Raw genomic sequence first — 24,926 nt, 5'->3', positions numbered from 1 at the left:
GTACCATGAGATCAGGTCGCGCGGGAGGTCTCGGGAATGCGTAGGCAACAAATAGCAGGAAACCAGCTCAAGCAAGCCAGCATTGGCCCTGCAGTACTCCAGGTGTTGCGGCCCCAGGCTAAACCCCGTAAAGTCTTTCTTGAAGGCCTAAGTAATTCTTCAATACTAAACGAGTTCTTATCGTTTTTGATTACAGGAGAATTAGGGACATGATTTAGTAGATAACTAACGAACCTCTCTCTTTGATTGGCACCTAGTGCTCAATATCTAAAGGTATATGATGTTCCTTGAATAGGGTTATCTCAAATCTACTATACTATAAAAGAATATGTACCGAAAAGTTTCGTTAAAATCTAACCCTGCACCTAAATGGCGCCCTCACAATATTTGAATGGAATACAGTAGGCATCAATCTCATAGCTATGAGACGGAGTAACCTTGGCTCATAAAATCTCTTTAGCTCTCTAGATCTTATCTGCAATCAATGACGGGAGAGAGATCTTTAGAGCCTGCTCTGGCAGCTACTGTATGAGCAACAGGCCGGTAGCATAGGGGATAATGCGCTTCCATCGGGTAGCCGTAGGAACAATTGCCGGAAGAGATGGGGTTCGATCCCCCCCGGCGCTGTTGAATTTCTTCTAAGAAATATTTTTTGATTTTTTTGCTGCATACGGGGGATGTAGATAAGTAAAGTAAGAGATCAAGAAGTATTAATTGCAATAAATTACATATAGTAATTTCCTTCTTGCTGTATATAATGTCTCATTCCGATAGTGAAGTATTCTCGTATATTATAATTAGCGGATATTGGATAGAACTTTCAATTGTAAATATTAGGTTCTAGGGTACACGGTCCGCTTAGAGATGTTCCTGGTTGGTTATGGAGCGAATTCGTGGATGGAGGTATGCGTAGTACGTACATGTATAGTATGTACATGTAGGCAGAAACTCTAACTGTCCGTGCCAAGGATTTACATTACGAACATCACCTCCTGAACGTTCAAGAACCTCATATGACGAGACCCGCATTCGCTCTTGGATCACCTACACTTGTTTTTAAACTCCTAACCGGAATATTGCCATTTGTCTCGGATTAACGCATCTTTAGGCCCTTTCCTCATATGTTTTGAAGGGCGTTTGAAACATTCCATGCATGGCTTTGAATTCCTTATAAACGGTATGGCAAGAGCTTGAGAGGTGCTCACTTCCAGTAGCTAAAGAGACTGTGAAGAGCAAATAAAGTAAGCAAAAGTAGCTAGGACTCTTACCCTGTCAATAGAACCCGAGGCTGGGAATGCTGACTCGAGTGATCAGACATGAAACAAAAGATCTGCATGCTCGATATTGGGATGGATGATGAGTCATCAACAAAGGTACCAAATTATTGGTTAAATCAATTTCAGATCAACGATTTTAATTTTTCTTATACCATGGATTTTTAGTAATGGGATTAAATACATATATGCATGTGTTCTAAGTTCCCACGACTCGTGAAAGATCTAGATTTTAACCTACTTGCTCCAGCTCCCAATCATACAGCATACAAGGCTTGGGGCCAACGTAGGTACATAGCTGTATCCTCAGCTGCCCTTCCCTAGGCAAGCCAGAAATACCCAGCCAAAGTTTGTCTCACACAAAAACAATTCCCACTGGTAATGGATCCACCCGATCACTATCGTTGGAAATATTTTATCTACATAAATGATCATGATTGGTACTTGGATACAATTGTACAAGCAAACATTAGCTCAATTTTTGTTTGTGCAAGTGAGTAGAGTATAACAAGTATACATGTATACATCTGCCTCCATGCTTACAATACTACAATACGCGGTGCGTTTCCTCAAAAGACGTAACACAAGCCGGCTCGGCCAGTTGGGTTCTTCTGTGCAGCCACCAACACGCGTGTGTAACATATCGAGACGGCCGAATGCGTGCATTGCACCTCCAGCGGCTGTTCTAGGTATGTAGACAGTCCACGGGTATGCTTGACTGAACCCCAGTCTCAGGTGAGGAGGTTGCTGTGCTGCGTAGGGATTAAGCTTGATATCGACCATGATATTGTCTACCTATATCTTCTAACTTCCTACCTTTCGATACGCCTCTAACCCCGCTGTTTGAGACAGGTGATTCTGAGGCGCTCTTGTGTGATTGGAGCGCTTTAAAGCGACAAGCCCAAAAAAGAAATACGGGTCTCGCCGACTGTTCTTGTGCTACTAGGTAGGGTATATGTAATCCCCACCCGCATCTCTTTCATAGAAGTCTCGCAGCCACACCCAAAGTCCAAAATTCGTGAGATCACCTACACCAGGAAAATATAAATTCGGATCCCTACCTGGACATCTTGAAGTCACCAATATCACGATGTCTATGCCTCTTGATGACAGGATTTTAATAGGCGTCGATGGCAAGGCTGGGCAGCCTGGTACACAGTTCTATGACACCACCCGAGATACAGTTGGTTTGTATGGCATTCGATTTTCTAAAATATTATACTAACGAGCCACCACAGCTCCACCGGGCCGGAATGGCGAACATGGACGTTCCGCATCAGCCGCAACAACAGGTACGAATGCTAGCACAGTTTCGATCGAGATAACACCGTCTAGGCTCGAGCCGGGTGGTATACACGCAGTGGGGACCACAACTTGTGCCGGGTCCGAATGGGAGGTTTCGGCTGATAAGACACTCTTCTTATCGGCGCGAGGTGGAGATGGCGGAGCCGGGGGGAGGGGTGAGGATGGACAAATGGGGGGTGCTGGGATAAAAGGCGAGAATGCGAGTGAGTACGCGGAGGCACAGGCTGGTGGGCCAGGAGCGAACGGCGGAGAGTATGTTCCCCGTGGGCGGGCTCAGTTCCAATAGCTAATCATGGAACCTATGCAGCGCTGGATATGGCACAGATGGCGGAAATGGTGGAAATGGCGGGGTTGTATTCATTGAGGTTGCTGAGCAGGACACAAACCTACTTCTGGGCGTCGACTGGGACATTTCTGGTGGTATGGGCGGTGCAAGCGGTGTCCATGGCAATCGTGGACAAGGGGGCCAAGGCGGAGAGGGTGGTGACCAGTTTACTTGGTAAGTAAATCACAACTTTATTCCTATCGAATTAAAGTTTTAATACGAGATCTCTATTATTAGGCAGGTTTACGATGGCATTGGGTACTCTTGCTGTGGGGGTGCAAAAGTGTGCACCTGTTCAAAAGTACGTATCTAACCTATGAAGTCTCAAATCCATATGTCTAACCAATCAGTTCGTTCAAACGAATAAATACATCAGCTATACTCGTCCCGCTGGCCCTCCAGGCCCTTATGGGATGTGGGGGTCTCTTCCGTCAACAGATTTAAAGCCTGGTTCCAACGGTGCTCAAGGCTCGGTTCATATAAAAGTTAAAAGTTCGAATGGGATGGATTCAATCTACCATGGAAAATATTTCTTAAAAATTACAAGTTTTGAGATTGTCGATGCTGGTAACGACGGAATATTCGAGCCTGGCGAGCATATAATAGTGAGGAACATATGTGTGCAGAACATAGGTAGATGCCATGAGCTTGATTTAAGTGAAATTAGTGCATGCTGATAAGATAGGGGGAATGCCTTCACCTGCCCATGCACGGATACCTGTGCTGATCAGAAATACCGCGTGGTTCGACCCACTTATCGATGAACCTGCCTACCTCCCAAACTCAATATTCCCTGGAGAAACGGTCAGTATTCGCGGGGAGGTACGGGCCTTCATACGACAGGAGGGACAAGTACGTCCGCCTGGGGTGATTTTTCAAGCAGTTGACCAATTGGATTTGGTTGCGACAATGCCGGGTATAAATAGGGTGCTCCCAGAGTTCTTCCAACCAGTGGCCATCTCGATTGGGTATCCATTGGAACTTGAGGCGCCAAGTTATCTTTCGTCGGTTCAGCGAGGAAATGATGTTACATTTTCCTGGATGGTAGGATCCAATACCCATAGGATCGTGTATAATTCTGACATTATTGTTTATATACGTAGCTTCGGAACATCAGTAACAAGCCATATGGAATTAAAGGAGCTCTTCGACGAGCCGGAGGAACCTGTCTGTCTGAAATTGGAGATAATCAGATATTTAAGTTCACCGAGAATGACTCGAAAGATAACCGCCCTCGTGGCATTGACTTACCAGATATTATAGCACCAGGAGCCGTACTTATGATTGCGCAAACCCTTAAAGTCTCGGATCGAGCGGATCAATACTCAATTGGAGCCCTCACCCTCGAATTACTCCTCTCAGAACCTGGGGATAGAGCTGACTGGTTCTCCACCCTACCATCCCCCTGCCCCCCCTTACGCTCTATCATGACGTATTCCCTCGAAGTTCAAATTTCGGCGAAATACAGCTACAATCCCAGTTCCGCCTTCCTAATAGTTGTCAATTCCGGAACAAAGCCGGAGACAATCCACCAGTTATATAGGTTGATGGGAGACCTGAAAACGAGCGCTGATGTCTGGAACTTGAGTGTGTACGGAAGTTTCATCAGCCCAACCACTGGGAGATGCTTACTACTTGATTATATCGGGAAGACGATAGTAATTTTTGGAAACCCGTTCGAATATTTCCGTCAAGGAATGCGGTCTGCGTTCGGGCTGATAGATCCGTTTGTGGTTGCACATCTTGCTGCAGCTGGAACGAACTTTCTCTTTCCGGAGACAGTGAGCGGCGATGCATCCCTAAGCTCCTGGTTCTCTCATTTGTATTTTCCTACATATGTTGTAGCACCGGAAACACAGGCCATCGACCGCAAGATATTAATTCCCACCATAAACTGCGAACAACGGAATCGCAATCTTGATACTCATATATTCATCGCAAAAACTCAACTTCTCAAGAAGAACAAGGCAGTCTTGGTGGACGAGACAAAGCGAACGGCAAAGTCCCTGGATGAATATCTCCCTCTACACCGATTTTCAGTTTCTCCTGTCACAAGTATTTCAAAGAAGATCGCGGGAACAGTCATTGTGCGGCAAGGACTACCCCGATATGCTCGTGTCGCCGCTGCATACGGATACTGGCACGACTTTGGAGATAGACTCTCGGACTTGAACACTTTTATGATGATTGCTTCTCTGCCGTTCAAGACTCGGGTCAAGATATTCTGGAATAGGTTTAGTGGAAATATACCACCAGATCCCGCCGGGGATATGTATGATGTTAGTGTATTCGAAAGTACTACTAATAAGCCAATTTTAAACCCATCGGGCGTCGTGGAGCTTGATTCCGGGGACGTGTCAGCAATTACTAGGGAGAAATCAGGGAAAAAGGCGGATACTCCTATTAGTCGTGCCCAAATTGATGAGAAGGCAAGTACTACCCCTCCGGAATTGTTATCCTCCCTTCCTTCAATTGCTTATGTCTCCCAATAGATTTATAAAGCAGTCGCTTTGAGCCTTAATTACGAGATGGAGCAAGAAATTTCCCGTTTCTGTGCTGAAGCACCCTGGCCCGACCCCATTCCCGAAAACAACTGTCTCTACCAAGTTTCGAAGGTTGATTACTTCCTGACTGTTGCCGTCAACGCGTCGAAAGCCGAGTTACCAAGTGACTTTCAACTACTAGTTGAGACCCTCGGCTGTCTTGTGGCGGGGATTGAACCCGTTGGAGCAGGCCAATATATTGGACAAAAGATGGTTTCATATGGCAAACGACGGTCTCACCTTCGACTACAGATATTTGCAAAACTAGATGTTACCTTGCGCTCAGTATATGCGGAAAAGGTTGCTGCAAAGATCAAGAGGAAGCTCATGCGCGAAAGCGATAAGCTGAAGAATGACATGGGGAAAACAGAAGAGAAGACTTTGATGAAAGTAATAATGAATAAGTGCGGAGCTCTTACGAATGAAAATTTTGCGAGCCATCAGTTCCTGGATGCGAGTGCGGCAGAAGGGAAGTCGGAGGCGTGGGCGGAGCAAGAGGCGGCGACAAGGATGACGAATCATGCTGAGCTTTTGACAAAGATTAGGATGGATGAGCTATATAGTCGGGAAATCCTTGAAAAGATGGTGAGGATGTAGTGGAAGGGTGGGAATGAATACTCGTATACGTAATGGAATTACATATCGTTTAATGAAATCTTGTTGAATGTGTGGAGGGAAAGAAATAGGTTTAAATGAATATAGGAGAATACCATTTTTACACTCTACATCAGACATAAAGAGCGAGTTCAAAACGATAGACACTCCTTAAACATAATGAGACAGGGCTCATACTACGAATTTCAGAACTCTAGACACGGAAGCGATATTTATGATTAGTCAATCATAGTTAGGTGCGAGTGATTTTCTGTGACGAAGCTCTTGCGCCGAGCAGAAGGTACAGCGACTTATATTCATACATGCAGTCAAGTCACGGTCTATATCTGAGGCGCGCTAAGTGCATGTAGATTTCTCTCCTTACCTTAACCCGGAGTAGTGTGAAGACATAGAGAATTATTTAACTCGACTCAAGATTGCTGAATCTTAATCGATGCCGGCGTATTCCAGCCTTTCCCTACTGAAGGAAATAGAAAATTTTATCCAACCTGCAAATAGCCTTTTAGCCCCTAGAATGATCAATCAAAGTCAAGCGGGGTTATTAAAGCAGTTTCCCAAATGTAAGAGGATATCAAGCGGAGGATATTCCATAGGAGTAGTAGAGGATATTCGAAGCTGGTAGAGGCTATCTGACAACAAATCAGTTCCTCTAACTAGCATAAAGGAATATGAGAAAGCGACACTGAGTGTCAACAGAGAAGCTAAGACTCCTAAGCTGGGAGTATTAGTACATATTACATAGATTTTGATGCCAAGGCTAACTCGAGGTGACTAACACGCGCTAGTATTGCATTATGCAGACAACAACGCTTTTTTCCCAAACCGTTTTCCCAAACAGTTTTATAGTTTTTGGACCGCTAAATCAAAATCTCTACGAGTATTCTCTCTTCATGAAAGGACTAATGCTATCTGTCAAAGCAAGTCCTTTGACATGGTGTACTCTGATAACCATGTTCTTCGCTCTACCTTCCAACGCACCATGTGTGAGTAAGATGACGAGGCTGGAGAAACTAGTCCCCGTACTTCCCAGTCGGGCCACAACCTTGGACAATCGGAAGTACAATATTGTACCTACTCACCCAATGTTTCTCCCTCAAGATTGAAATAAAGCTAATTAGTGCATTATCGAGAACAAGGATCTTGGTTAACATGGGCGGCTGTGTGGATTTCGAAGGTCTTGGCGCGACTAGAACCCCACAAACAGTATAAGATAACAAGATCGAATTGCCTCCCCATACCTGAGTTCAAGAAATTGTTAGATGCTTCCGATGAAATCAAGATCCGGAATTGCAACGATCTAGCTACGAGTCCTACAAATTGTAGCCGTGATATCCGAAAAACCCTAAGAGCTGACCGACGAACCTAACCCTGGGCCTCACCGGGCTTCAAAACAGCGGCGCAGAGACAAAAATAGCTTAGAAAAGCTCGGTACCGGGCCGTCCCTGTGGCTTCGCGTGATTCTCAATGCTTGGTTGAAATTTATAGCAAATGCTAGCGTTAGAATGCCTTGGTCAAAGTATGTCATTTTAACTTAGCGGGGCGTTCCTGGATCCTAGAATCGGAGAAATGATGAGGATGAGTTGTATTATAAAAAGCCCCTTCTTGATTTTTGCTAATTGGTGAGTACCTATGCTTTTGAGCTTTTGGATGTTGAGTTGATTTGGATTGCATGAACGTGTTTGATTAAAGTGTGGAATGTTGACCTTGCTGCACATCAAGCCAACCCTAACTATTTCCAAAAACTGAACACCAGTAGACTTAGTATTCAATTCCCCAGTACACATAACACTACCACTTTCATCAGCTATATCACCTCACGTCAAACTAGGCGGAACAAGTACGCTACAGCATACCAAATGCATCCAAAATGAAGTCAAGTTGTGCTGTGCCTCATTGGGGAAATGGGGCTGAAAAAGCAGCATTGTAGGTACTTGGGCTTGAGTATGCACGGTGGACTGAGGCGTGGGCGTCTCGGAGCGAATAGTTTGATCTCACCCAATCGGGCTCCGGTAAGGTACGTGGGTGGCATAGATCAGATAATCAATATAAGTAGATCGAACCTTCTACATATATCACCAAGTCTCGTTATCAAAAGATTTCTAGTTTATATAAGGCTTCGTTACGATTTCTCTATCCATTAACCTCCCTCATTAACACTTAAGATGAAGTATATTCGATCAGCCCTCGGGGTTGCTTTAGCGCTTTTCTCGTCCCTCTCCTTGCAATCTTCATCTGATGATGCTTGTGCCAAAGCCATAAAAGAAATTAATGCCACATGTGATTATATTTCTCTATAATTTATGGTAAATAATTTCTCTGACATAGTTATCTAGCTTCGCGAGAAATCCCAGAACTATTAGCATACGAATGCCTCACTAGCGTTCCCTTTCACCAAGATGAAGCTCTGGACACCTTACGGCAGCTGCGCCTATTCCTCCAATTCTACTCGGCTCAAACTTACTTTCTCTCACCACCCACACCTGAGCTAGAACTCGCCCCCTTTGATCTCAACAAAACACTCTCCAAGATTGAGTCACGAGTACGACACAACAAATACGAAAACGAGCACTCATTCAATGGAGATCTATTTAATCTCTTCAGCGCATTCAGAGACACCCATGTCCGCTTCATGACAAAGTGCTACTCTGCCTTCTCTTTCGAACACGATTACCCTATCATCGCCGTTTCGGATAGTCCTAGTAGTATTCCTAAAATACACGCAGTAGAGAAGGTGGGGAATAACTGGGAGGTACGGGATGAAATTTCAAAGATCAATGGAGATGATGCAGTGGAATATCTGATGGGGATGGTGAATGTGCACCCAGAACTGAGCTGGGTTGACCCAGATGCGAGGTGGAATCAGTTGATGGTACATTACACGGGAAATGACTATGTGGGGGGGTTGTTTGCGAGGAGATATACATTCGATGAGAATGAGCTTGTGTTGACATGGGCGAATGGAACGTCGACATTGGTGGAGTGGTGAGTTTTAAAGAAGTCCGACTGGGTTTTCAGGCGTTGACCTTTTTCTATAGGAAATCCAGATTGTTGGTCCCGAGGAATTCCTTCAATTCGACAGATACCTTCTACTCTAACGTCTGCATCCGCAGCGAGAAGGAGATCGAGAAGACTCGCACTCTGTATTCTGGCAGGCTCAAATACAAAAATAGCACCGAATCTACCAGCAAAGCCAAGGGTAAACGGGAGGCATTACCACTTTACAAAGAGCCTCTTTGGAGTCGTTCCACAAACAGAACCCTGAAGCCTATCATGTCCTTCACAGACAACGTAATTCAGCTATTCAGTCTTGACAACGAAACTGCCGTTCTCGTAATCGGAGACTTTAAGAGCTCTGAAACACTCGTCTCCTTTGCCGGCTTCATCTCCAAGGCAATCTCGTATCTCAAAGATAAAGGGACCCCTAAAATTATCATCGATGTCACCGGGAATGGTGGTGGAAGCCTAGCTCTGGGTAACGATGCCGCTATGCAGTTCTTCCCGACAGCAGATCATTACTTTGGCACAAACATGCGGTGGAACCCGGCACTGCAAGCTATGCTTACATCCAACATTGATCCCAACCGGACTTTTTGGGACCTGGGGCAGTACCACAAGATGGATGGGAGCGATTTCTCGAGTTACCAGGAGTTCCTGGGACCCGTGCGAAGCGATGGAGACTATTTTACGAGAATTGCAAGGCCGGATCTCGCGGAGAGGAATGCGGAGAAGAGTGACGGGAGTGCCCTACCTGCGGCGTATAAAGGTCCACAACCATTTAAGACTGAGAATATAATAATCGTAGGTTTCTTTACCTGGTTAACCATAACTTGATCCCAATAACTCACAAACCGGGCAAACAGGTGTCATCAGGAATGTGCGCTAGCACTTGCGCAGTATTTGTGGAAGCTATGTCTGAACAAGGTGTCCGCTCCGTTGTGTTTGGTGGCCGAGCCCGCGGCGGCCCCATGCAGACCGTCGGCGGAACGAAGGGCACCCAGGACATCTCATTCGACGACATCGCCGCCTGGGCCTACGCCCTTCTCGACGGAAAAACTGAGGCTCTTGACTACATCCCCGATGTGATGAGCTTAGCCACCGTCGACGCCTCCGTCAACCTCCGTAACTCCTGGCGTAAGGACAACCAAGCCCTCCCCATCGAGTTCATCTATGACCCCGCCAAATACCGTCTCTCGTACACAGCGGAGATGATCAGGTACCCCGAGGCCATGTGGAGAGCCTCTAAAGACGTTGCGTGGAACGGCGCAAAGCAGCTCGGCGATCTTCCTGTCAACGGCAAAAAGAACCGTGCATCCCAAGACGCGTCAGGAAGCACGGTGAAGCTCAAGTCCAAGAATCATTCTTACAGCAACGGTGAGAGCGCTGGCTCCGCGGACAAAGATTTAACCTGGAGTAGCATTGGACAGTTGATTTGGTATAAGCTTTACGGACGGACCAGGTAGAGAGGGTCGGGGTTGGTGCTTAATTAGACTCTAGAGGCTATTTTCTTTCTCTTTTTTCCCTTTCTCTCGGGGGAGCTCGGTTTTGTATTTATGCATTATTTTTATTTCCTGTTGGTGTATTTTTCCCCCTATTTCGGTTTCTCGAGCTCAGGCGCGCGTGTACATATAGTTATCTTTTTGATCATTGACGAGGCATGTTGAGCCCCATCTTTTCCTGGACAAGCTTTTTGGTGCGACTTGACCTGTGCCGTATGCACCATCCCAAGCTCAAAGCGAATAGCAAGATGCACATTTGGAATGTAGACTAAGCTTCAGAAATTTCGATACAACCCAAAAAAAGAAAGAAGATAAGGCTGAAACATCGGTGAACATCCCTTAGTTAGGCTCAGGGATGTGGATCAATGAACCGATCCGCAGGCGCAGCCACTGCCGGACCCGAGTTATGGGGTAGGTGTGGTTTGTACCATGAGCCTTAAATTACCCCGGGGTAGAGTGGTGGTTGTGGTTGTAGGGGGGTGTTGGGGAGGTTGAGGCGATTACAGGGAGATGAGCTCTTAAAAAGGCGAGTGATCCATCATGAATAAGCCCCCCCCTCCAAAAAAAAAAAAAAAAAAAAAAAAAAAAAAGAGAGAAAAAATTCAACCTTTACAACGTACATATCTGGCACTTCAATATCAAGAATTGTAAAAGATTAACTTATTATGTTTTATCTACACCCGGCCACTATCTCTAGTCCAGTTCCAGAAACCTAACGCCCCATCCAATTGCAATTAAATACTCATATGACATCCTATGTACTAGCAGTCATGCCATGCCTAACTGCTCCACTCCGCAACATAGCTCCAACTCCACCCACATTTGCCCACCTTTTTCAAAAAGTGCTCCCTAGTCAGCCCCTTTCCGGGCCTATCGTCAAACTTAGTTGGGTAGTATAGTGTCACCTTGGTATTCCGTGGGACCACAACATCACACATGTATCCCCGCCCTGTCCCGTCGGGCTGCATCAAGTAGAAGTTCTTCACGTCAAAGTCGTTGCCCACGTTCAGAAAGAGAACATATTCACCTTCTTTCCTGATTACCGGGAGGTGCTGGCATGGTAATGAGACCGCGAAGCGGGTTCGTGTATTGGCCTGGAGCTTTTTGGTTGGGGGCGAGACAGTCTCCTTGCTAAAGTTGAACAGATCTGTGAACTGTTTGTAGAGCTTTGGGGGCTCTGGAGACAGCATATATTCTTCCCAGCTTATCGTGCGCCCATCTTCGCGGTATTGCTGTGAGGGCTGCTCGGGAAAGTGTTTTTTCCCAAATACACTAGCTGGGGAAATGAAGTGCTCGGGGGAAAACTCCTTTATATATTCGTTGTTCGATCCACGATGGCCGGCCCCCCAGCACGAGTCTATGAGATGCCAGTGGTTGCTCGAGAGCTTCACTGCGTTCCATGCGTGGTTCATGTTATAAGCCGGTGCTGGTGCACCAGGGGCTGGATCAGTGTGGCCGAAGCCTTTGCCGTGGCCCGTTACCACTACACATTGAAGGCCACTGTAGGTGCAGAGAGCTTCAAAGAGATTTGAGTAACCTGCGCAGACAGAGAGACCGGTTCGTATTGTTGATTCAGGGGACTGATCGGGGATTTTTCCTGCAAGCAGGGAGCGTACGTCGTAGGAAATATTATGGTGAAGCCAGGTAAATATTACACGGGCTTTTTCAACAGTACTTGGGAATGGAGAAGTAAGTGCTAAAGCTAGGGTCTGAAGGGAACGGACTTGGGAGCGTTGAAATTGCGGGAGTGAGGCGTGATGATCAGGGCCCGAGTAGTCGTAGCATATTAGACACGGCAATGTGGATGTTGTATGGGGTTTACAAGATGGGCTTGAGGAAGGCCGACTGGAGACTGGTATGGGTGGGGGTCTTGTAGAGCGAGGGATTGGAGGTGGATTCGACCCAATAGCAGAGTCTGTATGTGATGCCGGGAGTGGGGGTCTCTGTGAAATCGGAGGAGGAGCAGCATTGCGAACCGGAGGAGGTGGCAACCGTCTCGGGACAACAGTAGCCTCGCCAGAATTTCTTCTAGAAGTCTCTTGGACCGCCGTAGTGGTCCTACGGGTGGGAAGTGGTGGTGTTGGCCGAGGTGCTGGCAAGCTGTTTATACGTTTCGGGGGCAGCGGTGTATTTGTGATCTTCTTATCGGGAAACTGGACCGGTAAAGAATCTTTCCCAGTATAGATGGGTGGTAGTGTGCGTGTACTGGATGTGCTTCCAGCATGGCTATTACTTGAGCTGGTACTCGTGACTGAGATGATGCTTTCAGTCATTGAGGATATACTGGTCTTCCGCCGGGGAAGAGGTGGGGGTGCTTGCTTCTTTGCGACACCCGAGCTTCCAGCTGTAACAGAAATACTAGTAGTTGTAGTTACTCTAGTTGTGGTAGTTACGGTACTAGAACTAGTGGGGCGCGCTGGTGGCCGAGGCGGTAGGCGTGGAGTGCCTTTCGTCGTCGAAGAGGCTGTTGGGATTGAATCGTACTGCGGGGCATGGCGGGAGACCTCCTCCAACTGCAGCGTCTGTACGCGTTCTCGGATGCTCGTAACGGTACCTTTCTCTTGAACATGCATTTCGAAGTTTTCTCAATTAATCTGTTGGAATATTGAAGGAGCTCTCCGTGTTTGAGGTTCTGATATCTGGATGTGCGAGTATGGTTTGGGGTAGTGGCTAGCGACTTTCTCTCGACCTCCCCGCGGGGGGGAGATAGCTACTTACATACTGACTGCCTCAACTCACGCGTTGTTCTTCCATTCTCTTTTGTCTGCACTCGTTACCGTTACACATACATTAATGCGATGACTCAACAAGTGGTGCAAACTGTTCAATGCTTGTTTCTGCAGCCGGATAAAAGGTGCCGTAAGCTATTTTGGGAATCTGCTAAGCCCACTCCTCCCAAAGGCCCAGCACTCTGAGTGATGCCGAGTGATGCGGGGGTCTTGGGATTGGGATGGTATTGGAATATCTTGACTCGCTGTTAGCTAAGTGATCTTCTAGATTGCATGAAGAAGGAACCAGACACGCGTCATACACATCTCCAATTTGACACGCGGTTGTCTTTGACTGCTGGATAAGTTATCGTGGATGCAGCCTCGTTTCCAGAGATTAAGACACTTCAATCTCCAGGTTCTTACGTGTCGAGATAGGATCGAAATGCGTGAGATGTTCCAAGCACGGGCCACCAGAAGGTGTGTGCATTGAGGAGGAGGAGAGTGAAATGATATCAGTTCAAGGAAGATGGGGTTTATGTAGGTACATGTACTTGCGTACATGTACCTACATGGAGTAACGAATTCAGGTTCGCTGGGCATGCGTATATCAGCTCCCCTCGCGTGCCACGTGTGTTGATTGCGATACTTTGCAGCTGCAACAGTGTCCCCAAGAATCGGTTCATCTACACCTGCTTAACTACGCTGATATAAAAATGACTCGTCAGTACTCGAAAAATGCACCCGATATCTGGAAGACTGGAACCATGATGTTTATCACATTTATCTCAGGGCAATAGTGATGCTGAGACGGTCGGCCTTTTCACCTACTAGCTACTGCGGTATGTATGTAGACATTTACAACCGGATTAGTATTCTTCTTCTTCTTGCTGACATATATGTATTGTCAGCACTTAAAACTAAATTCCAACTACAATATACAATATTACCAGGAAAGTTTGGAAAATGTCGAGATGTTGCTTTACGATCTTTGCCGGTACCTCCTTCTTGGCTCACGCGAGAGATTTCACAATCTTAAAGTCCGAAAATGCTCTAATCTAGTCTGAAGTGACCAACTGATACTTCATTTAGCTACAGACCTCGGCATATTTAGTTTTAGCACTCATTCCAAGCAAGTGTATGAGACGCATTTACAAAACTAACACTTTGCTCACACACTACCCCGTGAGTGGGTGTATGAAGGTACGTCTTGGTTAGAGAGCCTACTACTAATACTAGACCTATTGCGCATAGACCACGTCTAGCTACAAACCTCAGGCCAGGCAATTGTCTAATATCATGGGGGGCTATATGAAAAGATTCCAGCTTCTCAGAATCACTAATTACTATATATATATAGCACTGAGCTAGGTTGGTGCCGAGTTTATGCCATAGTCTATGACTGCATGCAGAGTTTTGTACCTAGAAACAATAAAACTACATGATTTAGAGAAAAAAAGAGAAAAAAAAAGGTCGGTGCCGAGTTGAGGATTATTTAAAGTTTATTATATGCTCGAAAAAAGAGGATAGCGGTGCTGATATAGCAGCTAAATCATAAACAGGGGAATAAAAACAAAGAAAAGCAACAAAGAAAATATAATAGCAAAATAAAGTTATAAGATCTTAGGCCTATGTCCTCTCTTCTCGAGCTCCCATGGCTCTCAAACCCAGCTTCAGCTTAACGCTTCATCCGATTTTGGAAAGCGCCCAACGCCGCCTGTTTTCCATAATCCAATGCCTTCTCACCAAGCTGACTCCTCAAGGTGCTAGTCCCCAGACTTGGCTGAGTCCCCGCCGGCTTCTGAGGTCCATTCTCTGGATCGCTCGTCGCAAAATCACTCATACCGACTTTACCGCCTGTGGCCTTCCCAACCAAATAATCGCCCTTCTCTAGCGCCTTTGCCTGTGCAGTCGCAATACCCCATTCGGCAAAGACAATGGCGCAGATGGCGATGGTTGCAAGAAGGGAGAGTGCGAAGGCAGCCCAGCCAAAGCCGACGTTGGCTCCGCCAATCTTAGCCTCGACGGTGTTGATGCCCATCTTCTGGACTAGTGTTGAGACGGCGCCACTGAGATGTGTTAGTAGAGTTCAATGATCAATATGCAGATAAGAACAAACTTACGAAGTGACCTGTTGCAAAACCATAGTCCCCATGAGAGCCAGTGTCCCAAGGCTGCACCCAACAGCGGCGACCTTCTTTGTCCACGCCGGGATTGGGATCCCCGGAATACAGTTAACCGCAACACCCAACCATCCCACTGCCATAGCGATAACAGCGACCCACACGGGTAGCGAGAAACTGATCCTGCTCCTGTAGATATCCGCAATCGCCATCAGATCCAACGGATCGCCACCAAGGTCACCAGCAACCCTCTCCAAATCCGCCGAAGTCCTAGCGCAGTCCCATCCCTCGGAGTGGTCTACACAGAGACCGCGGTATCCAACGCGGATGAGACTGAATGTGGCGCTGTCGTTCTTGCTTGATGAGAGAAGGCCGTCGAGCTTTTCGAGGCCGTTGAGGACTTCGGTGGTGGTTTTGGAGTCATTGTAGGAGAAGGAGATGAGATAGAACTTTCGGAGGGCGGGGGAGGTGGTGCCACAAAGGATGAAGGTTGTGAAGACAGTCGAGATGGTTAGGAGTATCAAGGAGAAGAGTAGAACGGGCTCTAGAGAGTGGGTTAGCAAATGAACCGGAAAAGATGACGGAGCAGAGGTGGTTCTTACTTGTGAACTGGCCAATACCGAATCTTGAGAGTGAGAACATCGTGAAGTGTTTATGTGTAGGTTAAAAGTAGAAAAAAAATTGAAAATAAATCGTAAATGAAGATGTGTATGAAAAGTGAAAGAAGTTTGTACGTTTAATAAAGAACAGGCCCCGCTGTAAATTAAAGAGAAGAGAATTGAAGAAAAGAAAGTACAAAAGAAAAACGTAAAGGCGAAACAAGTTCGATCGTAGACAAAGTTTACTGCACTGATGTGATACTGGATAGAATAATTTTCAAGTTCAATGGGAAGAGTCCACAGCTTATATACAACACAACTTTCAAGCGTCTCTCCAATAGAATCACTCTTTTAATGTTTGATTTTAGCTTTGTTGATCTCTCAATGTCTTGGGCGCTTGTTCTGGTAACCCCTTGACGCCCGTGATTGGTCCCGCTTAAAATAGATGCAGGCTCTTTATATCACCCCAAACGTTAGTCCAAATTTCAGTTAACGCCTGGTAGATGAGTACTTTCTTTGGCGCAGCGGGAACACGCAATACAGAGGTAGATATGGATCGACAAGTGCAGGATCTGTACATGGGATTCTAGATAGAAAGTCGCAACCACATATTACTATGGTACTAGTACCCTCAGCTTCTTCCGTCTACTAAGCAAATGCTATTATTAGGTGAAGAATTATTGATACTCAGCTAATTAAATGTGTACCTAAAACTACCTTCGCGGGTATTCAATATGAGCAATATCTACTGAACTGTGAAGGGCTTTGCGCGCGACTCCTCCGTGGATCTGTGAAAGAACAAGACTTCAATACAAAGTAATCACCTAAGTATGCACATGAATGAAGGATAACAGCTGTAGACACAGCCGTTGATCGTATGACTACTAATCGCTTGACGATCCGTTTTGTCGCATGTACTGTACCTACACGTCAATTAAGGAGAAGACTTGTGTCGCAGATGAAAATCACGATATGTATTTTACGCGACGACGTTTATTTCCGAAATCCCGGGTATCGACATCTGCACCTATCAATGCCCAACCATGGACACACCGTGTTTGATATAGGCGCCACAAAGATCAATTGGCGTGGATCTGAAAAATTGATCCCTAAAGATCTTAAAACCAAGCTGAGGGCCGTAGGTGAGACCTAACCCCTAGACTAACGTAGTGGTTGCGGTTGCCGCCACCAATCCCAATAAGGATAGAGGACCCTGCATTTGGGATTCGCAACAACCAATGATAGGCTAGTAAGTTAATAGAAAAAAAATTTCAAAATGGTAAAATAGCAACAATTTCATAGGTTCCATGGCTCAGTTGGTTAGCGCGTGGTGCTAATATAGAAATATGTCAACGCCAAGGTCGAGGGTTCGACCCCCTCTGGAACCAGTCATCCTGCTAGGGAGTCATCTGCATAGGTATTTGGTCTCTCGGAGCAATCTATTTTTTATGCAGCTACAGTACAATCTCCTTATAAGGGTACGTCGGGACTGAAATTTGGTACCCTTATAGGAAGAGCAAATTTGTACCTACGAGGCCCAATGAGGTCCCCAACACCTACCTTTATAAGGCGAATACCCTTATAACCCGAACTCTTACAACGAGATTGTACTGTACATCGTACCAATGGCTTACTAGAGTCTTATCTAGAAGAAGATACCAAAAAAAAGCTTATCGGAACTGAAATACTGTCCAATTGCTTATAAAGGCATCAAAATGAGCTTACAGCCAGCATATAAGAGTTTGATACGTAGAAAAGCTTCCCTAAACTTCAATTGAATGCAGTTATACAGGAATTCAAGTTCCTTTTATCTTGACGGCGATGTACTTGTATGTAGCATATATCCACTGCATACTTGCCTAAACGCCCGCTAGATAAGAGACCCTACGTATACGCATCTCAAGAATTTTGAGCACTATTTGCCCTTACAGATCTCTAATCAGCAAATTTCCATAGCGAATACTCGGTCAAATACTAAATCACAGACCAAAGGTATCTGTAATGATCATATCCCAACTACAGTATAATAGATACATGTAATTGCCAAGCAAGCCCCGCAAAGTGGATAATTTCTCACAGCGTGAGTTTGAGCAGAGCTGCTTTAGAGAGATACTATGTGAATCACGTAGTGAAATGGGAACCCATAATAATAGAAACACACCGGTCGCCGGTACCCACCGATACAGAGACGGTATATTAGAATAGGACGTTTGCGTGGAACCGGGGCTGCCAGTCGAGAGCCTGTAAATCAAGTTTCTCTTTTGTGAGAGCTTCAGAATCCTACCAAGGACAAGCATCGGTATACAGAAGAAGTTCGAGAAGACAATATTTAGGTATGTAGACCTTGGTAACTTTCTTTTTGGGCTGACGTGCGCCATGTTCACCAGGGTTAATTATAATAATATCGAGTGATTATCTATGAGCGAGACTCATAGCGATAAGTACCTACATACATGTACAGCGGTGGGTAATAAGTCATCAGACGGAACGCCACCAAAATACGCGTTTGCAGGCAAAATTGTGGCTAGGTCGTCAGATGACTTATTACCCACCGCTGTACTACGGGTGTAGGGGTAAGTCTGTTGACAGTGAGAACTGTTGCAACCACGAGTACGTTATCAAGCACTTAGGTACATGTAATTACATGATGTGGTAGAGATACACCCTCCGAAAAGTTTTTTCCTTGATTTTATTGTATATAACATTTAAATCTTACCAGATGACCGAGACTCTCACTTCGTGGAGGACACTTCAGTATACGGGGTGGACGGTGATCCAGCTGTTACCGGGTAGATGAGGGTGAGTTCTTTTCTAGAGTTACATTATGTATGGATCAGGTCCTACATGTATCCATGATAGTGCCAGCAAAAGAATAAAAGGAAACACTGGACACAGCTAGTGTTAAATGATAAGTGGTTCCAGAGGGGGTCGAACCCTCGACCTTGGCGTTAACATATTACTATATTAGCACCACGCGCTAACCAACTGAGCCATGGAACCATGATGTCATTGAGATTTTTGTGATTTATCAACCTTTTGTAGCTAGAATCATTCGGGTAGACTGCCCACGCACATAAGGCTTTGCATGGTAGTTTAGTCATCCGTATCAAATACTTAGCTGCATGTAGGCAGATATCATTAGGCTTGAGACAGCGACCGCTTCACATTTTCACAAGAACCCCGCAAATATGATGGCCCGCCGCCTAATCCTCCTCGTCGATTTCGATGAGACTCTGACCCGGACAGGAAAAGATACAATCTCTCTGCTAGCATCCGCAGCCTATAAATGCCACCCAGCAGGAGCAAATCTGCCACCATGGAGTTATTTCGTGGATTCTTATATGCGTGACTACAACGATCATGTTGGGCAGGCACCAGTGCGGACAACACTGGAAGAAGAAACGGAGTTCCAAAAGTCCCTGAGAAAGGTGGAGAGAGCGAGCATTGATCGAGTTGAGGGAGAGGGGGTGTTCAAGGGTATCAAGTTGGAGACACTGATTAAAACTGCGGCGGAGAACAGGGGGGACATCATGAGGAAGGGATGGGAGAAAGTTGTGGATAAAGTTAGCAGGAGAGGGAGGGTAGCCATTGTTAGTGTTAATTGGAGTAGATCGTGGATTAGGAAATGTTTTGAGGGCTCCGATGTTGGGAAAATTGACGTCTTTTCGAACGAGTTTCTGGTCAATAGTCAGGACATCACAACCGGAGGTTTGGACCGATGGTTTGGCGATAAAGATGGTGGAATCTGGACGGGGTGGGATAAGTTACGGGTTATGAGGGATATTGTCGAGAAGAACTCTGGTGCCGGAGAGGAAGGTTTAGTGGTTTACGTTGGTGATTCAACATCAGATCTGCTGTGTTTATTGGAGGCAGATGTAGGGATATTTTTCGGAGAGAAGTTGGACAAGTCGTGTGATAAACTGGGGATAGAGATAAGGGAAGGTTTGACGAAAGGATACGTTGGAAAAAGCGGAGTAAGTTGTTTGGTTAGAGTGGAGCAGTGGAGGGAGATAGAGGAATGGGTTGAGGGACTTTGACGGTTTCCATAATAATTGGAAATAAGGCCTTTGTTCATCTAAACAGTGGCAAAAATGTTACAACAGGATTGACGATGTTCTAGAAACTCCATATGGCACCGTTTCCACCGTTCCACCGTTGTACAGTCATTCACAGGGTGAGGACGAACACTGGGTGAAGACGAACCAGGGTTCTCAATATAACAAGAAACAGCCAAGTTGCCCAAGTGATCTTTCTATTTATCCAAAAATCCTTGTTCGTCTACATCCAGTGTTCGTCCTCACCCTGTGAACGACTGTATCCTTCACTACCTTTCCGACTTATTTTCTATCTTTGTTCGAGGCAACTCCACTTCCTTATCTTTATCAATAGCCTTCAAATGAGAACTTGTTCGCCAAAACTTTCTACAATTTGATCCACCCACTTTACATCATGGCTTCGGCTACAAAGGCTGTGGAATACATGAGGAGACACGTACTGCATGCACCAGAGAGGATCTATCACGACCGCACCACTTTCTGCACCTTCTGGAGTTCTGCACTCGTGAGCAGATTAAATAAGAGGTTCCATTTTTGTGAAACATTCTTATATGGCCATGGAGTCATCGGACAGTGCTACTGATCTACCTTGGGGAAACCCGTGAGCACTTCATTGTTACTGAGGTATTTTACAACTTGAGTTTGACGGCCTTGGTTCCAACTCAGTCCACTGTCAGACAAGGGGCGAAGAAGGCCCCGAATGTAGGTACTCAACAGAATGTATAATCCAATTAGGAAGCCCTTGCTTCCATCTTTATCTTTGCATATCTGATGGATCATAAATCCCTAGCGTGGGACGGGCCGATACATATAGAGTGTATGCATTCCCTGTAGAGTACGACTCTGTACGAGACTTCGGGATCCCAGCATAGCCCCGTCTGCTCAGTTAACCAGGGCTAGGGTTTACTACCACAACAAGACATCCCCGCATCCTAACAGATAGAAATATTACTCGCGGCATATTATTAACGTAATATTCACCAATAACTACCGGTGGTAACGAGAAAATCAACGTCCTGTTTGAAAGAGGACCGGGGAACGGGTAACGGGTACACAAGACAGGCACAACATTACATTCTTCCTTACGTGCCATGAGTTTAATTTAGCCAAGGAGACTGCAGAAACTTGTCTGAGTGAGCGATAGGTACTCCGGTAGATTACACAGCCGATCGATGGCACTTTGGTCTCAATATTAATATTTTGGAGATACTTGGTTGTCACATGCAGCGGTATCATACACATGCAAGAATCGATCAAATTCCCAAGGGAGGCCCATTTTTCTTGGCCCATAGTTATCATAAGGTCACCATACAAGGCTTTATGTAGTCTTGATATTATATGCATTCCATATGTACATGTTACCATGATATATGAGAACATGTCTCAGATATACAAAAAAGGACTCTGTGTTCTTACTACGTACTCTATGCGTTACTCTACTTACGATGTATGTACTTCAACTCGCGAGAAACCACCGGCGAGAAACAACGTGTGTGTATGTAGCCTATCTAAACTGCAACCGGACAAGTATTAACATTATCCTGGCTCCCAGCCAAGGAAGTAACGGTAGAAACCGCAATGACCATCCAGTTAATTTTAGACATTTTGTGATAGAACCCATCTCATCACATCCTCCCCCAAAGCCTCGTCTGTCTCAAGTTTCAGTAACCTCGTGATGTCTCCACCAACCCGCCCCCATCCCTTTAATGGCGGGTGATAGGTAAGTGGCCGAGGAATGCCTGCATATTTCAGGCAAGGCCTCCCATCTAGGTACTAAGGATCAATCAAGGAGCCAAGTTAAGCAGATCAACCAAATTGCATGTATGTACACTACGAAATTTGACCTCTGTATTCTAAACTTTTTTTGAGAGTTTTGACAAAAATATAGACCAAAACATATTTTCGTATTTTCCCGCAAATGCTACTATTAGATGTAAAAGTGTACAAATATTTAAACCCCAGAAACTTACTATGATTGATATCTATTATGTATCCACTACACGCTATACTCAAGTGGGTATTCCGGTAATATCATGTAGTGTAATGAAGGCTGTCTTTACCCTTGCCAATATCCCCCATTTAGGGCCCGTTCAGTTTACTCAACACGAAGGCAGACAAGTAGTGAAACAACCAATAGTAGGGGCCTAATGCTGCTACTATCACTTTATTGGCTACCCCGCTCGATGCGCTGAGCGCTTAACGTCTTTAGTTAGGAGTGGTGGGGAAACGGGAGGGGGGTTGAGAACGAGATTGTGGTGGCCGGACGCGATGAACGCTCCCGCGGGTACTGGCTTTGGGGCACTGTAATGACTTTCAGAGAGCAAAAAAATTAGTATAAAAGGACCCTCGCAATCCCTAGATGTTCCTCCTCTTTCTTACACAACCACGCTCAAAACCTTCAATCCTATCATTACCAACCAAACAAAACACTTTACCAAACCCCCAACTCCAAACTCCAAAACTATCAACATGGGTGGATGCTCTTGCGCTTCTTGCTGCTCCGGATCTTGCGCCGGTACCGGTTGTAGCTGCGGATCTTGCAGTGTAGGTTTCTCCAGTATAGATAGCATCTCTGGAATGAACTAATCAGTGAAATAGCACTAAATCACCACTCTTTATCTCCACCTTCCGCCTTCAATCGATACCCGTCCATAAGCATCGAACATCTACCATCTAGACAATAGGTTAATGGGGAATTTAGAGGTCTTGACAACATCGGGAGAGATGGAGGAATGAAAGTTTCGGAATGGTTGCGGGAACTGTAGTTTTTCATTTGTTTAATATCAAATAAAACCATATATCAAATCACTGTGCATGTTGAATCAAAGGGCAAGGAGTGAAGTGATGAAAAGTATGGATCGAGAGAAGAGATAGGCCTAGATAGTAGAAGCTTTTACTTGGTCAGTGTAATAATATATTAGTAGAGACTGTATGGACTGGTTCTGGTTAGAGGGTAAGTATTTTAACGTGTACTTGATGACATGCATATTAAACGAATATTAGTTAGAACTTGAGAGTAGTATTCGCGTATTCTCATTAGCCAATCCCAGCTTGTATCCGACCTCTCAGCAGTAAGGTAATAAAGATAAACGGTCATATGTCGGGAAACTCAAATAATCTAGATAGTAGAAGCTGCATGTGTGAGTAAGTCTTTGTGTGTATGGTTGTATAATTGGCTTTGGCACTGGGCTCATAAAGTAATTCTGTATGACCAAAGTCGTGTAGGCAGTCAAACCTCTCCAATGTTAGTGTTCTTAAGTCCGAAGCACCCAAGCTTAAGGAGGACGTCTATTGGGGGTTAGTGGGGTAATCGAGACGAAAACAGGTGCCTCGATATATATTCGTTGTATAATAAAATTAGTTCAATATAAGCCATTCTTTTTCTAAGGCGTGTCAAAATCAGTTCAAAGCCGGACTATACTTATGAGTACTGAGCCTTATCACGATGATAAAGGCTGTTAGTTATTGCGAGGCCCTCTGCCTACCTCCCGTCCTCACGCGAAGTCGAGAAGATGTGTTTGAGATAGATGCGACCGTAGGGAATAGTCAAATTCTATGTTCGTGTTTAGTAGCAACTTCTTATCATTAATCCATCAGTAACGACCTAGATCTGTGTAGGTAACGATAAGATAAAAAGCGTGTTTTAGGTGAATATAGCAGTAACGATGGGGTCAAAGGGGCCTCACTTCCTCGCAGGCCAAGTGGTATTAAAAAAGAGTTGGAGAAAAAAAGAGAAATAGGGGCGGGGGTGCAGGTAAACATACAGCCGGCATAATGAGGACCTTGGGGGCTACATCTAACCACCAAGGTGTCCACTCCCCCCTCGCACGAATGAAATTCTTCGGTGTCCGCAAGCAATCGGAACGAAATACCGATCAAGAATATATATCTTGTCTTCGGATCGGATTGTGTGGCAGCGAAATATGTGTAGAGCTTGTAACAGTAGGAGTACCATCTCACGTTTCGCTCTAATCAACACAGAGATCCAAAGATACAAGTACCCGCGCAGACAAAACAAACCGCAACTACTCTATAAGGGTCTATTGTAGTTCCATATATTCACCTATCTAGTCGAGTGTCATTTTTTTATATTCCATCAAAAAGTGCCAATATACGTTAAGTATATGCAATAGCTGTTATTGTTGGTAGGTTCGTGCATGATACATCACTCGTGATGCTTGGCTTACAAATTTGGCTGACTAATCATACATAAGATATCACTCGGATGAGGAGCGAGTAGCACTTGCCCCATTTTTTTTGTTTTAGTTTTTGTTTTTGTTTAATTCATTAATTGAGCACTTGCCCCATTATATGCTCTAAGCCATTAATTAAAACCTTATACTTCACGCGGTATAAAGCACTGCTGTTGTGTGCGAGGCCCTGGCATTTAATCCTCTATCAACACCCATGTAGTTCGCTCACTTAATGCCAGAGCCTTTTAAAAAGAAAGAAAAAGAAAGAAAAGAAAAGAAAGTATACTTTGGTAGTTAGCTGGAAGCCATCCCGTGTATATTCTCAAGGCGCCTAGGGAACATGAAATTTCCCTGTTTTTTTGTTTGTTTAATTCGTTAATTGCATGCAAATGAAATTTCCCTACCCAAAAGGGGGTGGCCCCCCCCGGGGGGGGGGGGGGGGGAAGAATAAAGCTTGTATAGTAAACATGATATCTATATCTTTAATGACTAATAGCGAAGTTCTAATTTTTAGCATTTTGAAAATTATTGTCGTTGGCAGTGTGGGAGCCGTAATCAGACCATCAGGTGAGTAAATCTCTAGATCCCCAGAGGCGGGGCCTGGGGTTACAGATCAGCTGAACGGCTGAAAACCTTCAGAAATATCTACGGGGTGGCGTCCACTGTAAATCTGACTTCTCATAACATCTA

The 24,926-nt window shown here is 45.2% G+C and overlaps 6 protein-coding genes across 6 annotated transcripts; 4 read left to right on the top strand and 2 right to left on the bottom strand.

Annotated features, from left to right (window-relative positions):
• Positions 1-1,809: 1,809 nt before the first annotated feature.
• LAJ45_00208 (uncharacterized protein) lies at positions 1,810-6,044 on the top strand (the record flags this gene model as incomplete). Its single annotated transcript, XM_046109810.1, has 10 exons — positions 1,810-1,963; positions 2,185-2,220; positions 2,399-2,461; positions 2,513-2,831; positions 2,887-3,078; positions 3,142-3,205; positions 3,255-3,537; positions 3,590-3,948; positions 4,008-5,333; positions 5,397-6,044. The coding sequence occupies 10 exons, from the start codon at positions 1,810-1,812 to the stop codon at positions 6,042-6,044; spliced, it is 3,444 nt and encodes a 1,147-aa protein (XP_045976503.1).
• A 2,180-nt stretch (positions 6,045-8,224) lies between these two features.
• Positions 8,225-10,522, top strand: LAJ45_00207 (uncharacterized protein; the record flags this gene model as incomplete). Its single annotated transcript, XM_046109809.1, has 4 exons — positions 8,225-8,339; positions 8,396-9,044; positions 9,098-9,860; positions 9,923-10,522. 4 exons carry the CDS (start codon positions 8,225-8,227, stop codon positions 10,520-10,522), a joined length of 2,127 nt encoding a protein of 708 aa, XP_045976502.1.
• An 815-nt stretch (positions 10,523-11,337) lies between these two features.
• LAJ45_00206 (uncharacterized protein) lies at positions 11,338-13,131 on the bottom strand (the record flags this gene model as incomplete). The annotated part of the gene is made up of 1 exon (XM_046109808.1): positions 11,338-13,131. The coding sequence occupies one exon, from the start codon at positions 13,129-13,131 to the stop codon at positions 11,338-11,340; it is 1,794 nt and encodes a 597-aa protein (XP_045976501.1).
• A 1,813-nt stretch (positions 13,132-14,944) lies between these two features.
• Positions 14,945-16,031, bottom strand: LAJ45_00205 (uncharacterized protein; the record flags this gene model as incomplete). The annotated part of the gene is made up of 3 exons (XM_046109807.1): positions 14,945-15,335; positions 15,390-15,933; positions 15,992-16,031. 3 exons carry the CDS (start codon positions 16,029-16,031, stop codon positions 14,945-14,947), a joined length of 975 nt encoding a protein of 324 aa, XP_045976500.1.
• Positions 16,032-19,176: 3,145 nt separating this feature from the next.
• On the top strand, positions 19,177-20,025 carry LAJ45_00204 (uncharacterized protein; the record flags this gene model as incomplete). Its single annotated transcript, XM_046109806.1, has 1 exon — positions 19,177-20,025. One exon carries the CDS (start codon positions 19,177-19,179, stop codon positions 20,023-20,025), a length of 849 nt encoding a protein of 282 aa, XP_045976499.1.
• A 2,377-nt stretch (positions 20,026-22,402) lies between these two features.
• LAJ45_00203 (uncharacterized protein) lies at positions 22,403-22,720 on the top strand (the record flags this gene model as incomplete). The annotated part of the gene is made up of 2 exons (XM_046109805.1): positions 22,403-22,587; positions 22,642-22,720. 2 exons carry the CDS (start codon positions 22,403-22,405, stop codon positions 22,718-22,720), a joined length of 264 nt encoding a protein of 87 aa, XP_045976498.1.
• Positions 22,721-24,926: the final 2,206 nt, after the last annotated feature.

The sequence above is a fragment of the Morchella importuna genome (assembly GCF_003444635.1).
Source record: "Morchella importuna strain M04M26 chromosome Unknown Morimp01GS001, whole genome shotgun sequence".
Classification (NCBI taxonomy): Eukaryota; Fungi; Ascomycota; class Pezizomycetes; order Pezizales; family Morchellaceae; genus Morchella; species Morchella importuna.
The sequence above is the reverse complement of the archived record's forward strand: the minus strand, read 5'-3'. Positions and strand labels throughout refer to the sequence as shown.